Source organism: Lingula anatina, chromosome 9 (assembly GCF_051362555.1).
Source record: "Lingula anatina isolate TDL-2025a chromosome 9, LinAna3.0, whole genome shotgun sequence".
Classification (NCBI taxonomy): domain Eukaryota; kingdom Metazoa; phylum Brachiopoda; class Lingulata; order Lingulida; family Lingulidae; genus Lingula; species Lingula anatina.
The window spans coordinates 15,845,745-15,864,890 of NC_141775.1; the positions used below are offsets into that span (position 1 = coordinate 15,845,745).

General features: G+C 37.8%; 2 protein-coding genes across 2 annotated transcripts; both read right to left on the reverse strand.

Annotated features, from left to right (window-relative positions):
- Nucleotides 1-1,257: 1,257 nt before the first annotated feature.
- On the reverse strand, nucleotides 1,258-5,012 carry LOC106158922 (N-acetylglucosamine transporter UNC93A-like). The gene is made up of 4 exons (XM_013535050.2): nucleotides 4,031-5,012; nucleotides 2,387-2,919; nucleotides 1,949-2,216; nucleotides 1,258-1,582 (listed from the first exon to the last, which is right to left on the reverse strand). Exons 1-4 carry the CDS (start codon nucleotides 4,401-4,403, stop codon nucleotides 1,362-1,364), a joined length of 1,395 nt encoding a protein of 464 aa, XP_013390504.2. The 5' UTR covers nucleotides 4,404-5,012; the 3' UTR covers nucleotides 1,258-1,361.
- Nucleotides 5,013-13,397: 8,385 nt separating this feature from the next.
- On the reverse strand, nucleotides 13,398-17,261 carry LOC106158928 (N-acetylglucosamine transporter UNC93A). Its single transcript, XM_086994823.1, has 4 exons — nucleotides 16,735-17,261; nucleotides 15,269-15,795; nucleotides 14,460-14,727; nucleotides 13,398-14,219 (listed from the first exon to the last, which is right to left on the reverse strand). The coding sequence occupies exons 1-4, from the start codon at nucleotides 17,114-17,116 to the stop codon at nucleotides 13,987-13,989; spliced, it is 1,410 nt and encodes a 469-aa protein (XP_086850949.1). The 5' UTR covers nucleotides 17,117-17,261; the 3' UTR covers nucleotides 13,398-13,986.
- Nucleotides 17,262-19,146: the final 1,885 nt, after the last annotated feature.

Consider the following 19,146-nt stretch of genomic DNA (forward strand, 5'->3'; position numbering starts at 1 on the left):
TGCAGAGGGAACTCACAAGACGAACCACACTTACCTTTTCCCTATCTATCATGAGTGTTTGTTGGAATAGAACCCGTCTGTAGATAATGTCCTCGTACACTTGTCTGTCACTCTGTCTGGTTCAACCTTGACTAATATTTCTCCTTCTTGTTCAGACATGTCGACACCATGACTTCATTTGTTCCTTTTTAAGCATTACCCGTCCTCATAAAACAACAAAAGCTCTGCAAATTGCTGTTAAAACCGTTTATTTGATATGCGCAAAATCACTTTTATACCACATGAGTTATCTGGAAAACCTTCTGGAATATGTGATAGGGAGCATGCATGGCGGTTTATAATAGCAACATGTGGAAGTGGCCTAGAAATCAGCGCTGTCAATGACTAAAAGGTGACCCTTACGTCTAACGCCAATGAAACACTATCATGTTTGTTTTAATGGAGTGTATTTTCATAACATATCGATGCTTTCAGCTCTTCGATCAAAGCGAGATCCTAAATTCTTATAAATCAGACGTCATAGTCGACTTTTTATTGATTGACCAATGCGCCATTATATTTGTACAGTGAACAAATGTGCTGGTTATGAGGTTGAAATCATTTGAAGAAAAGAGTTACACTCTGTTTTTTTTTTTTTTTTTCTATAAAAGATAAATTGACATTTTTGCAGTTATGAAATGCTTCGCAGGGAAATTAAATAACGTAATAAGATTGACATTTCAAAATTTCGTACAAAATGCTTAATACTTTATTTTAAATTAGCCATTGTTTTTAAACGGCCGATACAGAACATATCAACAGGCATACAGGAATAGATGGAGCTGCAATCGCATTGCATTGTTCATAAAATAGTTTTTTAATGATGTTAGAAGGGCTTTTTTTTTGCAGCCAACCTCATGTTCACGCCAACAGGTAATAACCGTGTACTTTAACAGCTTTTGACTGGAGTGAATAAGACACTGAACTGCAGGATATCTTGATTGAATAATACAAAGAGTCAAGGTTTATTGATAAAAGATTCTTGATTAGAGGTAAGTTCAAATTAATATAAGACCTGCCGAATGTTGAAAAAAAGGAGAAAGTATTCAAAACCGCTTTAAAAAAAGATAAAATAAATAAATAAATAAATAAATAAATAAATAAATAAATAAATATAAAGGGCACACAGTTTTTCAATTTAAATGTTTTGTAAAAAAAATAAATAAATAAAATCAACACGTCTTTTAGAACAAAGACAATAGTTTTAAAGAGCTTGGAATATCATTGTGAATGAAACAAATTAATATATTAAAAATGCAAAATAAGAAATAAAATGAAATATGCCAACAGATTACCCCCACCCCCACCCCACCCACAGTCCACTATATAGCTGTATAGTGTTTCTTTCCGTGCCGATGCAGGAGCTCGAAGGCCGTCAAGCAGACCAGTCCACAGGTTATTATTCCCATAACGGTGTAGATCATGGCGTTCAGACATATGAAGTTGGTAATGGCGAGAAGAACCACGTTAAGAGCATACATGGAGCTGCGCTGAATTAAGAACGCCGGCCACTTCTCATCCGGGAATAACTTTCCAATGTAAGCTGTAAAATGTACATATGTAATTTGATATCAAAGTTCATATATCAAATAAAAGTGTGTATAATTATGGAAAATAGACAACGAAAAAAATATTAAAATTTAAATTCCATGTCGACAAAATGAAAAAAAAAAATCTATTTAAAACGATATATTATACCTCAACATTTGTTAAATTTTTTAACGCTTAATGCCTGGTATACCAATGCAAAAGCTGATATTCAAAGGTAACTTTGGTTTTGTTTCATCTAACTTTTACTTAAAAAAAAAATAAATAAATAAATAACGTAATCCTAAGTTGCCCTGTTGTATCTAAAACCATGTGCTTTGTTTAAATGTGCAGTTTACGGTAGGTGTTTAAGAAAACGCACCTGTCGTCTGCACGGCCCATACAGAATCTGCAAGACCCCAGAAAAATGGCACCAGAAAGAAAAACTCCACCGTTTCCCTCGAAAAGTGAAAAAACAGCATACTGAAAAGGCAGGCAAAGTCTGTAGATGCAGCTACAAGGAAAAGGAACCCCATGCCTACGTATTTCACCAGTCGGCCATTGACCATAGAACCAAGAACGTCTCCTGCAGCAAAACAGATGATGGACCAACCATTGTATTCTATGCCCAGTTCACAGCTGACAAAAGCCTGGAATGTATAACAGAGTGATTATATTCTATATGAAAAATAAAAATATATTTTAATTGCAAAAAAAAAAAAAAAAAAAAAAAAAAATTAAAGAGTAAAGACGTTTTTTTGTATGCATTAAACAGCACATTATAGAAATAATTCTATTATCACAAATTCATCTCCGCTACCTTAGTGAACTCTGTGTTGATGAAATACTGGCTGATGCAGTATAAGAAGATAGCAGGCAGAAGAAGGAGCATCTTCTTGTACCACAGCAGACCAATAATCTTGGCACCAAACTCCTTAACGCTTTGGACAGCGTCTCCACTCTTAGCCGCAGCATTCTCTAAGAAGGCCCATGTTGCAATAAACGCGAACGCCGACATCCCGATGAAGGAACCCAATATTATATACACTGTGATCTGGTCTGGTTGCCGTATGTAGGTCCCGCTGGTGTCTTCAAAATGGCAGAAATTAGGTCCACACAAACTGGACAGATTTTTAGAGTTTGGAGTGGTGGTATTGCCATCGAACTCGATCGGTTTGACCAAAACTAGAGAAGAAACCAGGTTTCCCCAGACGCCGCTGAGGAGGTATACGGTAAAGAAAACGCCCTGAAAAAGACCCAAGGCGTGATGGGGTGTGTCGTGGGTTATATCGGCATAGTCCATGGCCAGGTGTGTCACATACACGCCAGTTGAGACCATTGTTTGGACATGGGCTGAAAGAAAAAATACGTTATTATCACATATCAATATCGCGTGGTATGTACATTTTATTACAACCTTCTTAAATAATTAATATTTTAAATATTTCTAAATATTATAAATTCCTTTATCTCAATCATTTCCCTTTTTATGCATTAGCAACCCTCGCTTGAAGGTTATTTTCACCCCCGTGTGTTTGGTCGGATTTTGCCTGTTTGTCACCATTCTAACTCAGAAAGCTTTGAACTTTTTTGGATAGGTCACTCAGAAAGAAGCTTACTTTAAAAGTAATCATACAAAAATAAATAAATAAATAAGGCATCATTAACTTTTAGGTAAGTTAATGATTATTTCAAGTATATATAAGAAAAATCAAATCTACTACAGTTCTTGAAAACATATTTTAATATGTATTTTAGAAAATATTTAAATACATTATATGTTTTTTAAATTTGTTAATTTTTTCAGTGTCATAAATGTACCATCCAACTTCTGATTGCAAATATATTATTATTATTATTATTATTATTATTATTATTATTATTAATAATGCAATGCTTATGGAAGTCCTGTTATATTCCACCGCCTGTGAGTGCTGGGGTCCTAGGCCTCGGTCTTTGCTTTCTGTGTGCTTGTTTTGTAGTTTGGTGTAATTGAACTATCAGCTAACGGGAGGTAATTCACTGTTGTTAATTTTTGATTTCAAGGCATAGGAAGTAAACTTTGTCTGACAATTACATGTAAGATATAGGTTTGTGATTAGGTTTTATTACGTAATTTGCACATGTAGTGTTTGAAACATCTCATTTCATTGCGTCAAGACGGTATATAGAATAATTGATGATAATTATATATATATCGATAGTTTTAAAACATCCTGCCCCCCTCCCCCCTTATTCCCGACAATATAAAAACGAAAAAGAGTAAGGTTAAAAGTAAACGAAAAAAAAACTGATTGATACATGTAAATATAAATAATAAAAACTGGTAGTAAAGGGCAAATAAACAACCTGGTTGCATTAAAAGTGACCGATAAAGAGCATACATCAATTAACAGAAAAGTGTAACAAGGAAGCAAACTACCCAGTAAACAAACAACAAAACAGCAACCAAAGTTAAACCTACCGGTGCCGAAGAGGAAGCATACGGCGTACAGGACATACTGCTGAACATAGAAATGAGCTGCAATGTACACCGCCTGAGCGACCCAACCTAACATAATAGACCCCTTCGATCCAAGTTTCCGAGTGAGAAATGGTCCAATTAAGAAGATGAGGAAAGAGCCAAGGTACGTGCACATCAAAGCGTAGTAGCCGTACTCTGGAAACAGAATTCCTTCGAGGTTCCACATAGTGTTGAATGGCGAGTACCCGATCATGTAGACGAGGGCTAGGATTACTAGCTGAGAGACGGGTTTCCATTTGCTTCTGTGAGTCTTCCCTGGCCGTGTAAGTAGAAGATTGCTGTCCTCATGTGCACAGTTATCCTTGAGAGGCATCGCGAATCTTATATTTTGACTTTTGAGTAGCCGAAGACTAGTGTGAAAACTTTTTTTTAAAAGAACTCCGCCTATTGTAGTTCCACTGCTAAGTGGCGTAAACCAGCTGTTTAAACCAAGACGTCTGCAATGACCTGGAGGTTGTTTTGTTGTCTTGCACCCAATGCCATCGGTCAGTTTAAGGGGATGTCAGCCACGTGAATCGACCAAAAAGTTTGATAGCACCGACTGAATGGGTAAATACTGCACCCGGTACTTATCAGACGGGGTGCCTGGGGTGTTCCAATCAGAGACAAGACGGGGCAACTCTCCCTGGATATCTTTAAAGCCACGCCATGTGGGCAATACTTTTGGGAGCCCGGGTGCTTTCCTACTTAATCCATCGACTTAGGCTGTATTCCCAGAGCTTTTAGATCGATCTATCCCCGCGGGGAGTCTCACTAGATTACTGTCAGATAATCCGGCTTAAATGTCCGTCCCGCCTACTACAAGCGGTAAGGGGGTAATTAACTTTCGTGTCCGCTCGGCTGACAGCTATTTAGCGTGAACCCCCAGGGAGTTAGGTCGATCTAAAGTAAATCGATCTAATCTCTGGAAATGGGGTCTTAGCTTCTGTTCACTGCCGCATTTGTGTGCAGACATATCCTCACCGCCACTGAGCGGCATTGCAATGTTAGTGTCACCAACTGCAACTGAAGCCTTTTCTATCTGAAAATTTCGTGAAAGTTTTTTTTAGTTTTACAACTGAGTCATCCTGATCAAAGCAAGACGTCTGCGTTAATAAAGTTGTTTTCTTGTCTTGGTCAAATGATAGCGTCACTGAAAAATGCCTGATGTCCCATGTCATCGCTCAGCTTAACAAAATGTTTACCCTTAATTCAATGAAGCCAAAAAAAGTACTATCGCTCTAGTAACAGCCTGGACTGGTAAATACCGGAAATGCTTATCAGTCTGGGGTCTTGAAATCAGAGACACACAGGGTCGTTATCAGCAGGGACAGTGGGTACCCCCTCCTATTTAATTATTCATTTCCCGAGAAATATTTGAGTAATATTTTTTTCTATGAAGTGTTAGCCTGTTCCTTTCTGCTAGTTGATAGGATGTATCTAAGACTGTGTTCTGAACGATAGTTGATTACCCCCTATCAGCCTCAGCAGGCGTGACAGACATCTAAGTCCCCCAAGTTTATTGCAATTAAGCGAGAATCCCCTCGGAGATAGTTCGATCCAAAGTTAGTACGATACTCTCTGGGAATGGTCTTTTATTTGTCCTTCCGTGTGTATCTAAGCCTCTAGTCGTATTCTACTCACAGCGTGCTGTTTTTCGGTGTTCCCAAGGGACTGTCCTTTTTATTGGTTAATATTGTCTAAGATGCAACATCTCATTATAATTTTTGATTTTGTCGGTATGTGATTTTGCAAGTGATCATAAAGTAAGGTAATAAGATAATAAACTATAGAAGATTTTTAAAAAAATCGTTAAAAAGTACGAGTGGATGACTTATGTACACAGTTTGTTTATATTTACCATACCTGTACTTCCCTTGACAATTGTTGTGTTTGCCCCCCCCCCCCTCCCCCCTCCCCTTATCACGACTCCGCTAGGAGACTGGTAAAATGGCTTGACGTTCGGCTCTCGTGATCTGTGCGTCAAAACATCCCATGTCACTCTGACATCATGGGTGCTTGTTGACCATCAGAAATATTTAATCTGCATTCAAGCGGTTTCTGTGTCAACAAATGGCACGAGGCAGTATCGAGATAAACACTAGAGCTCGTGATAGTCTGAATGGACTGAGAGTTCCGTAGTCGGCTAACTTATTTTATAACACTTTAAACTAAGCCATATAAATTATTTGTGAGGTGTCTTTTATATCTTGCTGACTGATAAGACTGATATTAGCATTGGGTACAAATGCTGGCCTTATTTCCCTTGAATTATATAACATAGTAGACGAGAGCAATGTTGCTATATGATGGATGACAATACTGTTTGGTTTTGTCTCTCACCGATTTATTTATTCTTATTTCCATTTCAGAGTGGAAAATGGAAAGGGGTATCTCCGACGAGAAGGAGTTGGGGATACGTCTCAAACTCTGCCCCTCCCAAGCCCCTTGCCCACCCATATTCGCCATGGTGTCAGCAGTCAACCGGAACCGATATTTCTGCACAAGGTTGTTTAGATAAGGGTTTACGTTCTAATTTTCCAAAATGGATTACGACCTATGATTGCAGAATACAGAAGAATAATGACAGCCCTACGTCGACCCAATTTTGTTTTTGAATAATATTTGTTTTGTAAATTTATAATTTTCTTTATAAAATAATTCAAACAATTTATATGTAGTATATTTGCACTTCACTTACAATCTGCACTCTGAAGACTTTAGCTAATTTCGTGACTCTGAATGAAAAAAAAGCTGTTTTGTATAAAGGTGAAGTTATACAGATGGAGATTTAAACCTGAAATAATCTCCAATAGAAAGATATCCCAATAGAAAGTGTTTTGGGCTTAAGTTTTGTTTAAATAACTATCAACCAGGATTTTTATCATAATAAACTTCAAAATATCCAAAATTTCAGCCATATTTTTTATTTTCTTATTTTTATTACCGCATTTTAAATTAGAATATTGGTATGTTTTAGAATATACATGTAGATTCACCGCCGGCATTAAATGAAGTATTGAAGTCACATCGATGCACCTACCAGTCAATGGTTTCCATAAAGTCTTTTTTTTTCGGATTAAATTTGATGAGTTTGTCTTTATGCACTAGTACCCTGTATATGTATAATGTTTGCCCAATAAGTTCGTCTCATTTATGATATTGCCAAATATTGTCGACAATGTTAAACGAATAAAGACCAGTGGTAGTGAAAAATGAAATATCAAGAGTATTGGAATTTTCAAAGTTAGCTTAATATTTAATATATTTATCAGTCCTGCTATTACTTTCCCAGCGTCTGAGACTAGCAAATATTGCTACGGAAACGAGAGCCAGAGCAAGAATTCCACACACGACGTATGTTTTGACCACCAAGCGGACGATCCCATAGAAACCAAATACCAAACTGTTGGCAGTGAACAAAGACCTTCGAAGAATCACGAAGGACGGCCAATTCTCGTCAGAAAACACGTGCCCTACGTAGGCTCTAAAATAATAATAATAAAAAATGATGATAATATTGATAGTTTGGAATAAGATGTCAGTGACTTTGGAATAAGATTTTAGACTGAAACTATCATTCTCTTCGTCTGTTTACTGACGGTGTAAAAGATACGTACAGTTGGTTCAATTATTGCTGCAAAATGTAAAATAAATAAATAAATGCATAAATCTGAAAAAAAATATCTAACTTCATTGATAGACAAATATGCATAAATTAAAAAAAAACAGATAAACGAAGGAATTAATAAATTGGCTGAAGAAATTGCCTAAAGTTTGCACTTTTCACACTGAGTCACCTAGACCCTATATAAACGGCACTATGAAGAAGAATTCGGGCGTACTTCGTGAGGTGTGAAAGAAAGGCATACTGAAGATGCAGCCGAATTCCATCCCCGCGGCCACGGATATCTTTGTGAATGAAAAAAAAATTAATAAAGAACACCAATGAGAAATGAAATGAAATGAACTATGCCAACAGATAAACCCCCTCTCCTCCTCCCCCTCCCCACCCTGAGTCAGAGTCCACTATATAGATGTATAGTGTTTCTTCCCGTGCCAATGCAGGAGCTCGAAGGCCGTCAGGCAGACCAGTCCAGAGGTTATTATTCCCATAACGGTGTAGATCATGGCGTTAATACATATGAAGATGGTGACGGCGAGGAGGAGAGCAGTAAGGGTATACATGGAACTGCGCTGGATAAAGAATGCTGGCCACTTCTCGTCCGGGAACATCTTTCCGATGTAAGCTGGAAAATAAACATTTGTGATTAGATATAAAAGTAAAAAGGCAATGTTATATATATATATATATATATATATATATATATATATATATATATATATATATAAGAACACATTTAAAAACAAAAAGGACTTTGGGCGAAATGGATAAGATTTTATTTGAAAACGTTATTCTATACCTCAACATATGCAAAATTATTGATCACTACATGTATTCTGACAGTAATTCAAAATGAGCTAATATTCAAAGGAAACTTTGGTTTTGTTTCATATAACTTTTGCTTTGTTTAAATAAAAGACTAAGATTCATATTCTCCGTTGCTACATAGAAATTCAACATCAGCAATCCTGAGATCGTTGTCTTGTCTTGAATCAGGTTTCACCGATTTTCACCCGCGTTTTTAAGAAATGTTCCTCATGCGCCAAATTTATGCTCCATCCAAGAGACCACTAAAACTATTCTAAAGAGATAAAGAATGTGTGTGTGTGTGTGTGTGTGTGTGTGTGTGTGTGTGCTAGATAACTTAAGAGGGTCTTGGCGGTTATTAAAACTGTATATTTTGTTTCAATGTGCAGTTTGCGGTACGTGTTTAAGGAAATGCACCTGTCGTCTGCACGGCCCATACAGAATCTGCAAGACCCCAGAAAAATGGCACCAGAAAGAAAAACTCCACCGTTTCCCTCGAAAAGGGAAAAAACAGCACCAGAAAAATGGCACCAGAAAGAAAAACTCCACCGTTTCCCTCGAAAAGGGAAAAAACAGCATGCTGAATAAGCAGGCAAAGTCTATAGCGCCAGCTACGAGGAAAAGGAACCCCATGCCGACGTATTTCACCAGTCGGCCATTGACCATAGAACCAAGAACGTCTCCTGCAGCAAAACAGATGATGGACCAACCATTGTATTCTATGCCCAGTTCACAGCTGACAAAAGCCTGAAATAAATAACCAAGTGTTTACATTTTATTTTAGGCCGTTGGCGTTAATATCCTAACGAGGAAAAAGCAACAAATAATAATAATAATAATAAAAATAATAATAATAATAATAAACATGTTAAATGCAAAAATCACCTAATTTATTTTGGTAATCAAAACCCGCAATTTCCGTCGTATAAAAAAAGGAAAAAGGTTTTTTGGATGCATTAGACAGCATATGATAGGAATGATTCTATTATCATAACGTCTCCGTACGTGTACTTTGGTGAACTCTGTGCTTATAAAATAGTGGCTGACACTGTCCATGAAGATAGCAGGCAGAAGAAGGATCATCTTCTTGTACCACAGCAAACCAATGATCTTGGCGCCAAATTCCTTAATGCTTTGGACAGCGTCTCCACTCTTAGCCGCAGCATTCTCTAAGAACGCCCATGTTGCAATAAACGCAAACGCCGACATCCCGATGAAGGATCCCAATATTATATACACTGTGATCTAATTTGGTTGCCGTATGTATGTCCCGCTGGTGTCTTCAAAGTGGCAGAAATTAGGTCCACACAAACTTGACAATTTTTTAGAGTTTGGAATGGTGGAATTGGCATCGAACTCGATCGGTTTGACCAAAACTAGAGAAGAAACCAGGTTTCCCCAGACGCCGCTGAGAAGGTATACGGTAAAGAAAACGCCCTGAAAAAGACCCAAGGCGTGATGGGGTGTGTCGTGTGTTATATCGGCATACATACCACGGGGCTGATATCAAAACAAAAGGATTGCAGGGACCGATACAATGAATGAGACGGAGTGACTGCCACGTGCGGAAGATGGGCAGGAAATCTGCCAACTACTCAGAAAACCACTAACGCAAACGAAGATGATTGGACGGTGACCGCAATTAGGCAGTAAACGCGGGGAAAGTCCATTCTTTGATATCACCCCATGCGCGGTGATATCAGCGTGTTCTATTCAAAGTTAGGGGTTTTGGGTGGGGAATACGCAAGATTTCCCTTTGTATGTATGACAAATAATGCACTCTTACCCCCTCGCCCGATATCCACGATAGCATGCCTCGCTGGCGCTCGGCCTGCTATCGTGGATAGTGCATTATTTACTACATAGTCCATGGCCAGGTGTGTCACATACACGCCAGTTGATATCATAGTTTGGACATGCACTGAAAGAAAAAAATATATATCACGTTATTGTCACATATCAATATCGCGTGGTATGTAATTTTTTTTAAAGAAACTTCTTAAACAATTAATATTTTTATGATTAAAAAAGATAATAATAATAACCGACGCTCGAATGTTACGTTTTCACCTCCGTTGTTCGTTTGTTTTTTCTTGTTTGTCACCATCCTAATTCAGAAATCTATGGATGGATATGATAAACTTTTCTGGATAAATTCAGGTCACTGAGAAATGAACTCACTTAAAATTGATACGTGTAAACAAACAGAAGTACGTAGTCTTTTATTTATCTTATGTTTTTCTAAGAGTGTTTTCTCAGTATAATAAAAGCACCATCCATTTTTTGGTAGCTATTATTATTATTATTAATGCAATGGATATCCTGTCAACTTCCACTTCCTTTTAGTGTGGGGTCCATGGCGTTGGTCTTTGCTTTCTGAGTGCTTCTTTTAGTTTGATCTACTTTAAATGCTGTATAAGCTAACGAGAGGTACTTCAATGTTGTTAATTTCTCATTTCAAGGCAGAACAGGCAAACTTTTTCCGACAATTAAAATATAGGTTTGTGATTGGGTTTTAAAACGTGTTTGGCACATGTAGTGTTTAAAATATCTCATTTCACTATGAATACCATATATAATAATAATAATAATAATAATAATAATAATAATAATAATAATTGTATTTTTAGTTTTAATACGGACTGCTACTCCTTCTTTCCAACTCGACAAAGACGAGAGAGCAAGTTGAAAAGAAAAAGAGGGAAAATTATTGATAAATACAAATAATAAAAACTGTTAGTAAAAGGCAAATATAAACAACCTGTTTTACATTAACCGTGATTGATAAATAGAATAACACAAATACACACTCTGGACAAAAGAGGTGTCACCCCCTGAATCAGAGTAATTTAAGTTATATTGCCTGGGCCCCGTATCTCGAAAGCATCGCGCATTGCGACCGTGCGCAAGCGTCTCGATTCCATAAGTCGCCCATACTCGCCCCATATAATACGTTGTAGCCCCTGTGTCATATCGCTATTCGCAATACGCGATGCTTTCGAGATACAAGGCCCTGGTCTAATTATAATGTGACTAATGAGTATAAAACCGCTGTACCATGAAAATGTATTGTTGGTCTTTTTGTGAAATTTGATGTCAATAAAATGATACCAGGAGCATATCATCCTACAGTCATTTATCTCCCCAAAGTATTGGTTCATTAGGTGTGACACTTCTATTGCCCGTGTGTGTAGATAGAAATTAAAGTGTAAAAAGGAAACAAGATGCTTACTGAAACACACGAACAAACAAAAGTTAAACCGGTGCCGAAGAAGAAGCATACGGTGTACAGGACATATCGATGAACATAGAAATGAGCTGCAGTGTAAATCGCCTGAGCGACCCAACCTAACATAATAGACCCCTTCGATCCAAGTTTCCGAGTGAGGAATGGTCCGACTAAGAAGATGAGGAAAGAGCCAAGGTACGTGCACATCAAAGCGTAGTAGCCGTACTCTGGAAACAGACTTCCTTCTAAGTTCCACATTGTGTTGAATGGCGAGTACACGATCATGTAGACGAAGGCTAGAATTACTAGTTGAGAGACGGGTTTCCATTTGCTTCTGTGAGTCTTCCCTGGCTGTGTTAGTAGAAGACTGCTGTCCTGCTGTGCGAATTTATCCTTGAGAGGCATTGCAAATGTTATATTTTCACTTGTGCGTAGCTGTCTCCTTTTATTTATGAAAACCTTTTTAAAAGATTTTTTCTGTCTGTAGGCCCAATGCTAGGTGACATAAACGACTCGTTTATACCAAGACATACGCAGTTACCTGCAGGTTGTTTTGTTGCCTTGCACCCAATGCCATCGGTCAGTTTAACGAGATGTCAACCACAAGAAGCCGCAAAACGTTCGATAGCACTTTGTATACACAAAGTATCGTTATCATAAGGGACAGTGGGTACCCCCTCCTATTTATTTATTTATCTATTTATTTCCAGAGAAATATTTGAAGAAAACTTTTTTTTAGATATTTTTCCTCTCTGCTAACCAACAAGGAGTGTCTTCACTGTCCGTGTGTATCTAGGTAAACTCCACAGTCTAAGCCTCTAGTCGTACTATGCTCTCTTTGTGCTGTTCTTCGTCTTACTTGAATGTGCCTTTTTGGTAATAAACTATAGGAGATCGTTAAATATGCGGCTGGATGACATACGTATACATTTTTTGTTTTATATCTGCCGTTGGCGTCTCGTGATCGGTGCGTCAAAACATCCCATGCCACTCTGACATCAAGGGCACTTGTTGACCATCAGATATATTTAATCTGCAATCTGTGCCACTTGTTGACCATCAGATATATTTAATCTGCAATCTGTGTCAACAACTGGCTCGAGGCAATGTGTAGAGATAAATTCGAGATCGGGAGGTCGTGATAGTTCGAATGGTCTTAGAGTTCCGTAGTCATCTAACTGAATTTAACATTTTTAACTAAGCCATATAAATTATTTGTGAGGTAATTCTTTATATCACACAGACTGATTAGACTGATGTTACTCTTTGTAAGGTGTGAGGAACTGAGTACAAATGCTAGCCTTATTTCGCTTGAATTTATAACATAGTAGACGAAAGTAATGTCGTTATATGATTTAGGACACATTTATTTATTTATTTATTTATTTATTTTCTTTCCGTCTCTATCAGAGTGGGTAGTTTGGGATATGTCAGCTGTCAACAGGAACCGAGATTTCTGCAAAGTTTTTTTTTTTTTTTTTTTTAATAAGGATTTACAGTGTAAACGTTAAAATTTTCCAAAATTAATAAAGATCTGTGATTATAGAATGCAGAAAAAATAATGACAGTTTTACATCAACCCAATTATGTTTTGAGTAAGAAATATTGAGATTTGTTTATAAATTATTATTTTCTTTATATAATTATTCAATTTATATATGGGTTATTTGCACTGATCTGACACTCCGAACTCTGAAGACTTAAGCTAATATCAGGACTGGAAAAAAGCTGTTCTGTATGAAGTTGACATTTTTGATTCAGATGAAAATTAAATTCTGTAATTATCTTCCACCATCATGCACCTATGTTCCTCCATTTTCCAAAATATGAAAAGGATGTCTCAATAAAAAGTGTTTTTGAATTCAGATTTGTTCAAATAACTGATAAACCAGGATTTTTATCTACAATGAACTCTATATTATAAAAAGGATCTTTTTTTATTTTTAAATTCTTATTGGCAGAAATTAAATAAAAAATTAATTTTAGAATATAGATTCACTGCAGGTTTTAAACGGAGTCTTCAAGTCGTATCAATACATCTACCCGTAATGGTAAATTAATGGTTTTCAAAAAGTTTACTGCTCGGGGTAAACTTGACATGTTTTGTGTTCATATATCTGTATAACGTTTGCTCATGAAGTTAGTCTCATTTATAATATTGCAAAATATTATCGACAATGCTTAACGAATAAAGACTAGTGGTACTGAAATGTTCGAAAAAAAAAGGAATATCAAGAGTATTGGAATTTTCTTAGCTTAATATTTAATATATTTTTCGGTCCTGCTATTACTTTCCCAGCGTCTGAGGCTAGCAAATGTTGCTAAGGAAACGAGAGCCAGAGCAAGAATTCCACACACTACGTATATTTTGACTGCCATGCAGACGATCCCAGAGAACCCGAATATGAAAGTGTTGGCAATGAACAAAGACCCTCGAAGAATCACGAAGGTCGGCCATTTCTCGTCAGAAAACACGTGGCCGACGTATGCTGTAAAATAAAAATGAAACATTGACTCTTTGGAATAAGACGGCGATATCCGATTAAAAATATAATTGTCTATCTGTACCATTTTGAACGTGTAACAAAAATATACGGTCGGTTGGACTATTACTGCAAAATGTATAATGAATAAATAAAAGTGAACAAAAATAACAAGATTTATAGAAGAATATGCATAAATTAAACAGATAGATAAACAAATGAATGAATGAACTGGTTGAAAGTTACCTAATGTTTGTACTATCCACACCGAGTCACCCAGACCCCATATAAACGGCACTATGAAGAAGAACTCAGGCGTACTCCGTGAGGCGTCAAAGAACAGCATGCTGAAGATGCAGCCGAATTCCATCCCCGCGGCCACGGCGTACAGGGGAGGCATCCCCGTGTACTTAACCAGACGGCCATTGATGATTGCACCGATGAAATCCCCGAGAGAAAAACAGATCATGGACCAGCCATTGTACTGGATGCCTAGCTCGCAACTGACGAACGCCTGGAGAAACATTATTTAGAATAATAATGATTAGAAAAGAAGAAGAAGAAGAGGAAGAAGAAGAAAGAAAATTATATATATATATATATATATATATATATATATATATATATATAATACATTCCGTAATAGTATCAATTCAACTTATACACGCACAATAACTATTTTAATAGTTAAAATATTTGATCAAAGGTTAAACTACATCATTTTTACTTACAATTTCAGAAATAAACATGTAGACGTTTTACCCCCATTACAGCTGACACTCTTAACTCGATCACAATTTTACTATTATCTACATACTGCAGATGTAGGAACTCGATCCTTTTAATGTATATTAATATTTATTAACGTTATATCGAATATAATGTCTTTCATAAAGCCAGATTATCTCTCTCTCCCTCTTTCTCTCTCTCAATCCGAAATCCTGGAACCTCCAATGAAACTACCCGCGCTAAACTTCATGCAATACGTAGTCCAATTTTCGCAAATAATTTTTCTATATAATATGAAAAGTACTGAACGAAGACGGATCCTTTACCTTTGTGTACTCCGTGCTAATAAAAACTTGCCCCACGATGTAGAATACAATGGCTGGCAAGATCAGCAACATCCTTTTCTTCCAGACTAACCTGACGACGGTGGAGAAGAATTCCTTAATGCTGTGGATATTGTCTCCGGCTGTCGGGTGCACGTTTTCTAAGAACACCAAAGTGACGATGAACGCGAACGCGCTCATACCGAGAAAGGCACCAAGTAGAATATAGACGATGCTTTGCTCGGGTTGCGTGATGTAAGTACCAGACACGTCCTCCCAAGGACAAAAGGCGGCCCCACAGAGCTCGCTCAAGTTCTCCTTGGCAACGGTGGTGTTCCCGGTCGTCTCGGACTGGTACAACACCAGGGATGAGATCAGGTTGCTCCAGACGCCACAAAGGTAGTACAGCATACAGTAGATGCCATTAAAGAGGCCCAGGATATCGTGCTGGTTCTGCCCGGTAATGGCCGAGTATTGCAAGGCTAGGTCGGTGACGAAGACCCCCGTGGTCACGATGGCCTGAGCATGCGCTGAAATGGTTAAACAACACTATGAGGTGTTAGATGAATTGTAAAGGAAACAGTCAAAATGTACAATTGCAATAATAAAAGCGTACACTTATATACTTATTTTTCCAACAGCAAAAGACTGAAGTGGCCAGGAAACAAATTCAAGTTCTACATGTACAACCTGCATTAATTATTTCGGTATTTTGTGAAGAACTGGAGTCAACTTCCGAGCGTTCAACAAACTAGTACAGACCACGAAGTGCTGAATTATGGCTCAGCTTTATCCATGAATATTGGGACGTTGTAAGCTGTGCTATTTGATTAGTGTTTACTTGGTTTAAGGAACCGTGTGGGTGATCCGATGGCTAATTCTATTACAATCCAAATTTAACACACGTGCTCCGAGTATTTGTTTCTTTCGGTGTGAGGGGGAGAGAGAGAGAAAATGCCTGACTGTCTGTCTGTCTGTCTGTCTGTCTGTCAGGGCGTTTTTTCTTACATATATCGTAAACAGGTATACTCTATGGTACTTAGATAAGTTCATAATAATTATCATTATTTCAGCCACGTGTGTAACATGATTTATCAAATAGAACATAGTACGTTGTACACTGCATGCTTAACTGTAAAAGCAAATAAACCACATATGACCGAAGCGGTGTATTTTGTACCAGAGTGCAGTTCATTCGATAAGCTGCACAAGCTCTGCTTCTGAAAAGAGGGTTACATCGTGTGTGGTTCATGTATGTATGTATGTATGTATGTATGTATGTATGTATTTGTGGTTGTGTCTTCAGAAGCCGACAATAAGGCAGTATAAATTGCACGAAGCGCCGCCGAGCAACTAAAACCTGCACGTCCTGTATTTTGACTGATAAACGTAACCACCTTAGTCATAAAGGCAACAGCACGAAAATACACCATAAAATGAAAACAAATATTTGACAAAATATGTCTTACCTATACCGACTATAACTGCTACGGGCATTAAAACGTATGCTTCTTCAAAGAAATGGGCGGCGATGAAAACGCCCTGTCCAAACCATCCTAACAGCACAGAACCCTTAGCGCCTATAGCTCTCGTAATAAACGGAGATGCTACGAAAATAAAGAGAGAGCCTCCATAATAACACATTAGCGCGTACAGACCAACGTCCGGGAACAAAATCCCTTCCAAGTTCCACAAAGCTGTCAACGGGGAGTACCCGATCATGTAGATGAAGGCAAATATTATCAGCTGGCTGAAAGGTCGCCATTTGCTCTTCTTGTGTTTTTCTGGCGTTACCAGTAGTAAGGTTTTCTCGCTGTCGTCTGTCTTCTCCAAGCCGATGTCAGGCGCCATGTTGTAGACTTTTCTTCAATGAGTAACTTATTTAGAAAGCGTCAGGTGGTGATATACGTAGATGTGATCTTATATCTCACAAGACAAGGATCAAGTCGTTCGGTTAATGGGGCGACGCATTTATTAGATAAACACCGTCTTCCTTTATGCCCCTATTTCACACAGACCACGAATCCCACGAATCGCCAGGAATTAACAAATTTCAGGATTCGTGGTTGAAATGTCAATTCCTGGCGATTCGTGGGATTCGTGGTCTGTGTGAAATAGGGGCATTAGCCGCTGACTCATAACAAGAAAGCACAAAATGCGACAGTTTTCTATCAAGTCACGCTTGACACGCGTGTATTGGCATATATTAGTATTAGTGTAAGGGATCCTCCCTAATGAACTAACGGTAATGGATCCAACTCTGCAGGGGTTTCCGCTGAATGCAATCAGATTAAGAAAATAACACGACTCCTCCTGGCGTTGAGTACAATACAGAAAAAACTGGTGGTTATATGAGTGTGTTGTACATGTAAACAAGTGGCGGGGGCATTTCTTCAACTTGAACCACTGCAAAGTTACAGTGTCTAAGGGTCATTCCCATGCCCTATTGTACTAGCAGGATCGATCTATCTCCGTTTCTCATTAAATTGCATTTATTTTAAGCGTGCACGGAAGTTAATTACCTCACTAGCAGCTTCAGTGGGCGTGACAGACATTTAAGGCCCTTTAAACTGAATGCAATTCAGCGAGTATCACCTTGGAGTTCGATCCTCTTAGTGCGAAAGTTTTATGTGAACCCAGTTCCAAGTATCTCATCTCATGCACTCAGGACTGCTCTAAACATCATGGCAGGTAAATGGTATCAAGAAAGGTCTGATTTGTTTCTTGAGTTATTTTTCTCGAACATCAGACAACAGTTCCATGGATCAAATATGTCGACGCATTTAAAAGTTTAAGGCCACGTGTCTTGCCGCGAACTGCAATAATCTGCTGTAGGCGGAGCCGCATGCCGTCAAGAAGGACACTTTTTTCCTGTGGAAAATTGTCCCATTCGTCCAGAAATTCTTTGTGGTATTGGTCCAGATTATTAGATGTTGGAATCTTCTCTGCATTGCTAACTTCAACTCATGACGCAAGTGCTCAATAATGTTAGTATCAGCGCACAGAGAAGGTTGTTCCATCCTCAGAACATTTCGTATCTGCAAAAAAAAATCACTTAACAGACGATAATTATGAGCAAGTGTGTTGCAACGATGATGCCTCTAGTTATTTTTGTCACCTCTTCCAAATGAAGGAGTGAGATATCTGTTTGAATTGCTCAGGAAACGGTCCCAATAACGTATTGTTCCAAAAACAATGTACCATGTACAACACACACACACACACATATATATATATATGTCAGTCATTCTTTGCTAGTGGTGCACTGCGGGGGGGGACCATAACAAGAATGTAATTTAAATTTAGATAGCCGACCAAATTCTCATGACATCGTTGTGTATGTTTCAATAACAAATCAAAGAAGCTGCATGAGCAAGGAGGATGTTGTTATAAAAGCAAAAAAAAAAAAAAAAAAAGAGAAAAAGCAGAAAATATATCAAAATTACCCTCAAAATGGCGTCCTTTTTTGTGGAATTTTGACCCTACATCTATTTAAGAACAGTTTGTTTAGGGTTTGAATGGATTATTGAAGCAGGAAATACATCTACTGCAAGAAGATATAATAAACAGAATGTGCAAATTGTTATTTAAATAAAAATTTATTTGAAGTCACTGAAAAATGATCACAAAATTAGCTTAACTTACGATACATGCGGTGTCCCACCCCGATGAAAATTTCATCTAATCCTATCTTTGCGTATTAAAACTGTTCAATCGTCCAAAGTAGTATGTCGGTTAGTTTGTGTCACGAAGTCCATGATAATATCAGTTTTCTTAAGAATTTCACATTTATTGCTTAGCAAGGTCGATTTTTCTTCACCGCGTCCCAATGTAACGTTCGCAACGCTGAAATTTCAGAGATCGATTTTTATCAGACGACT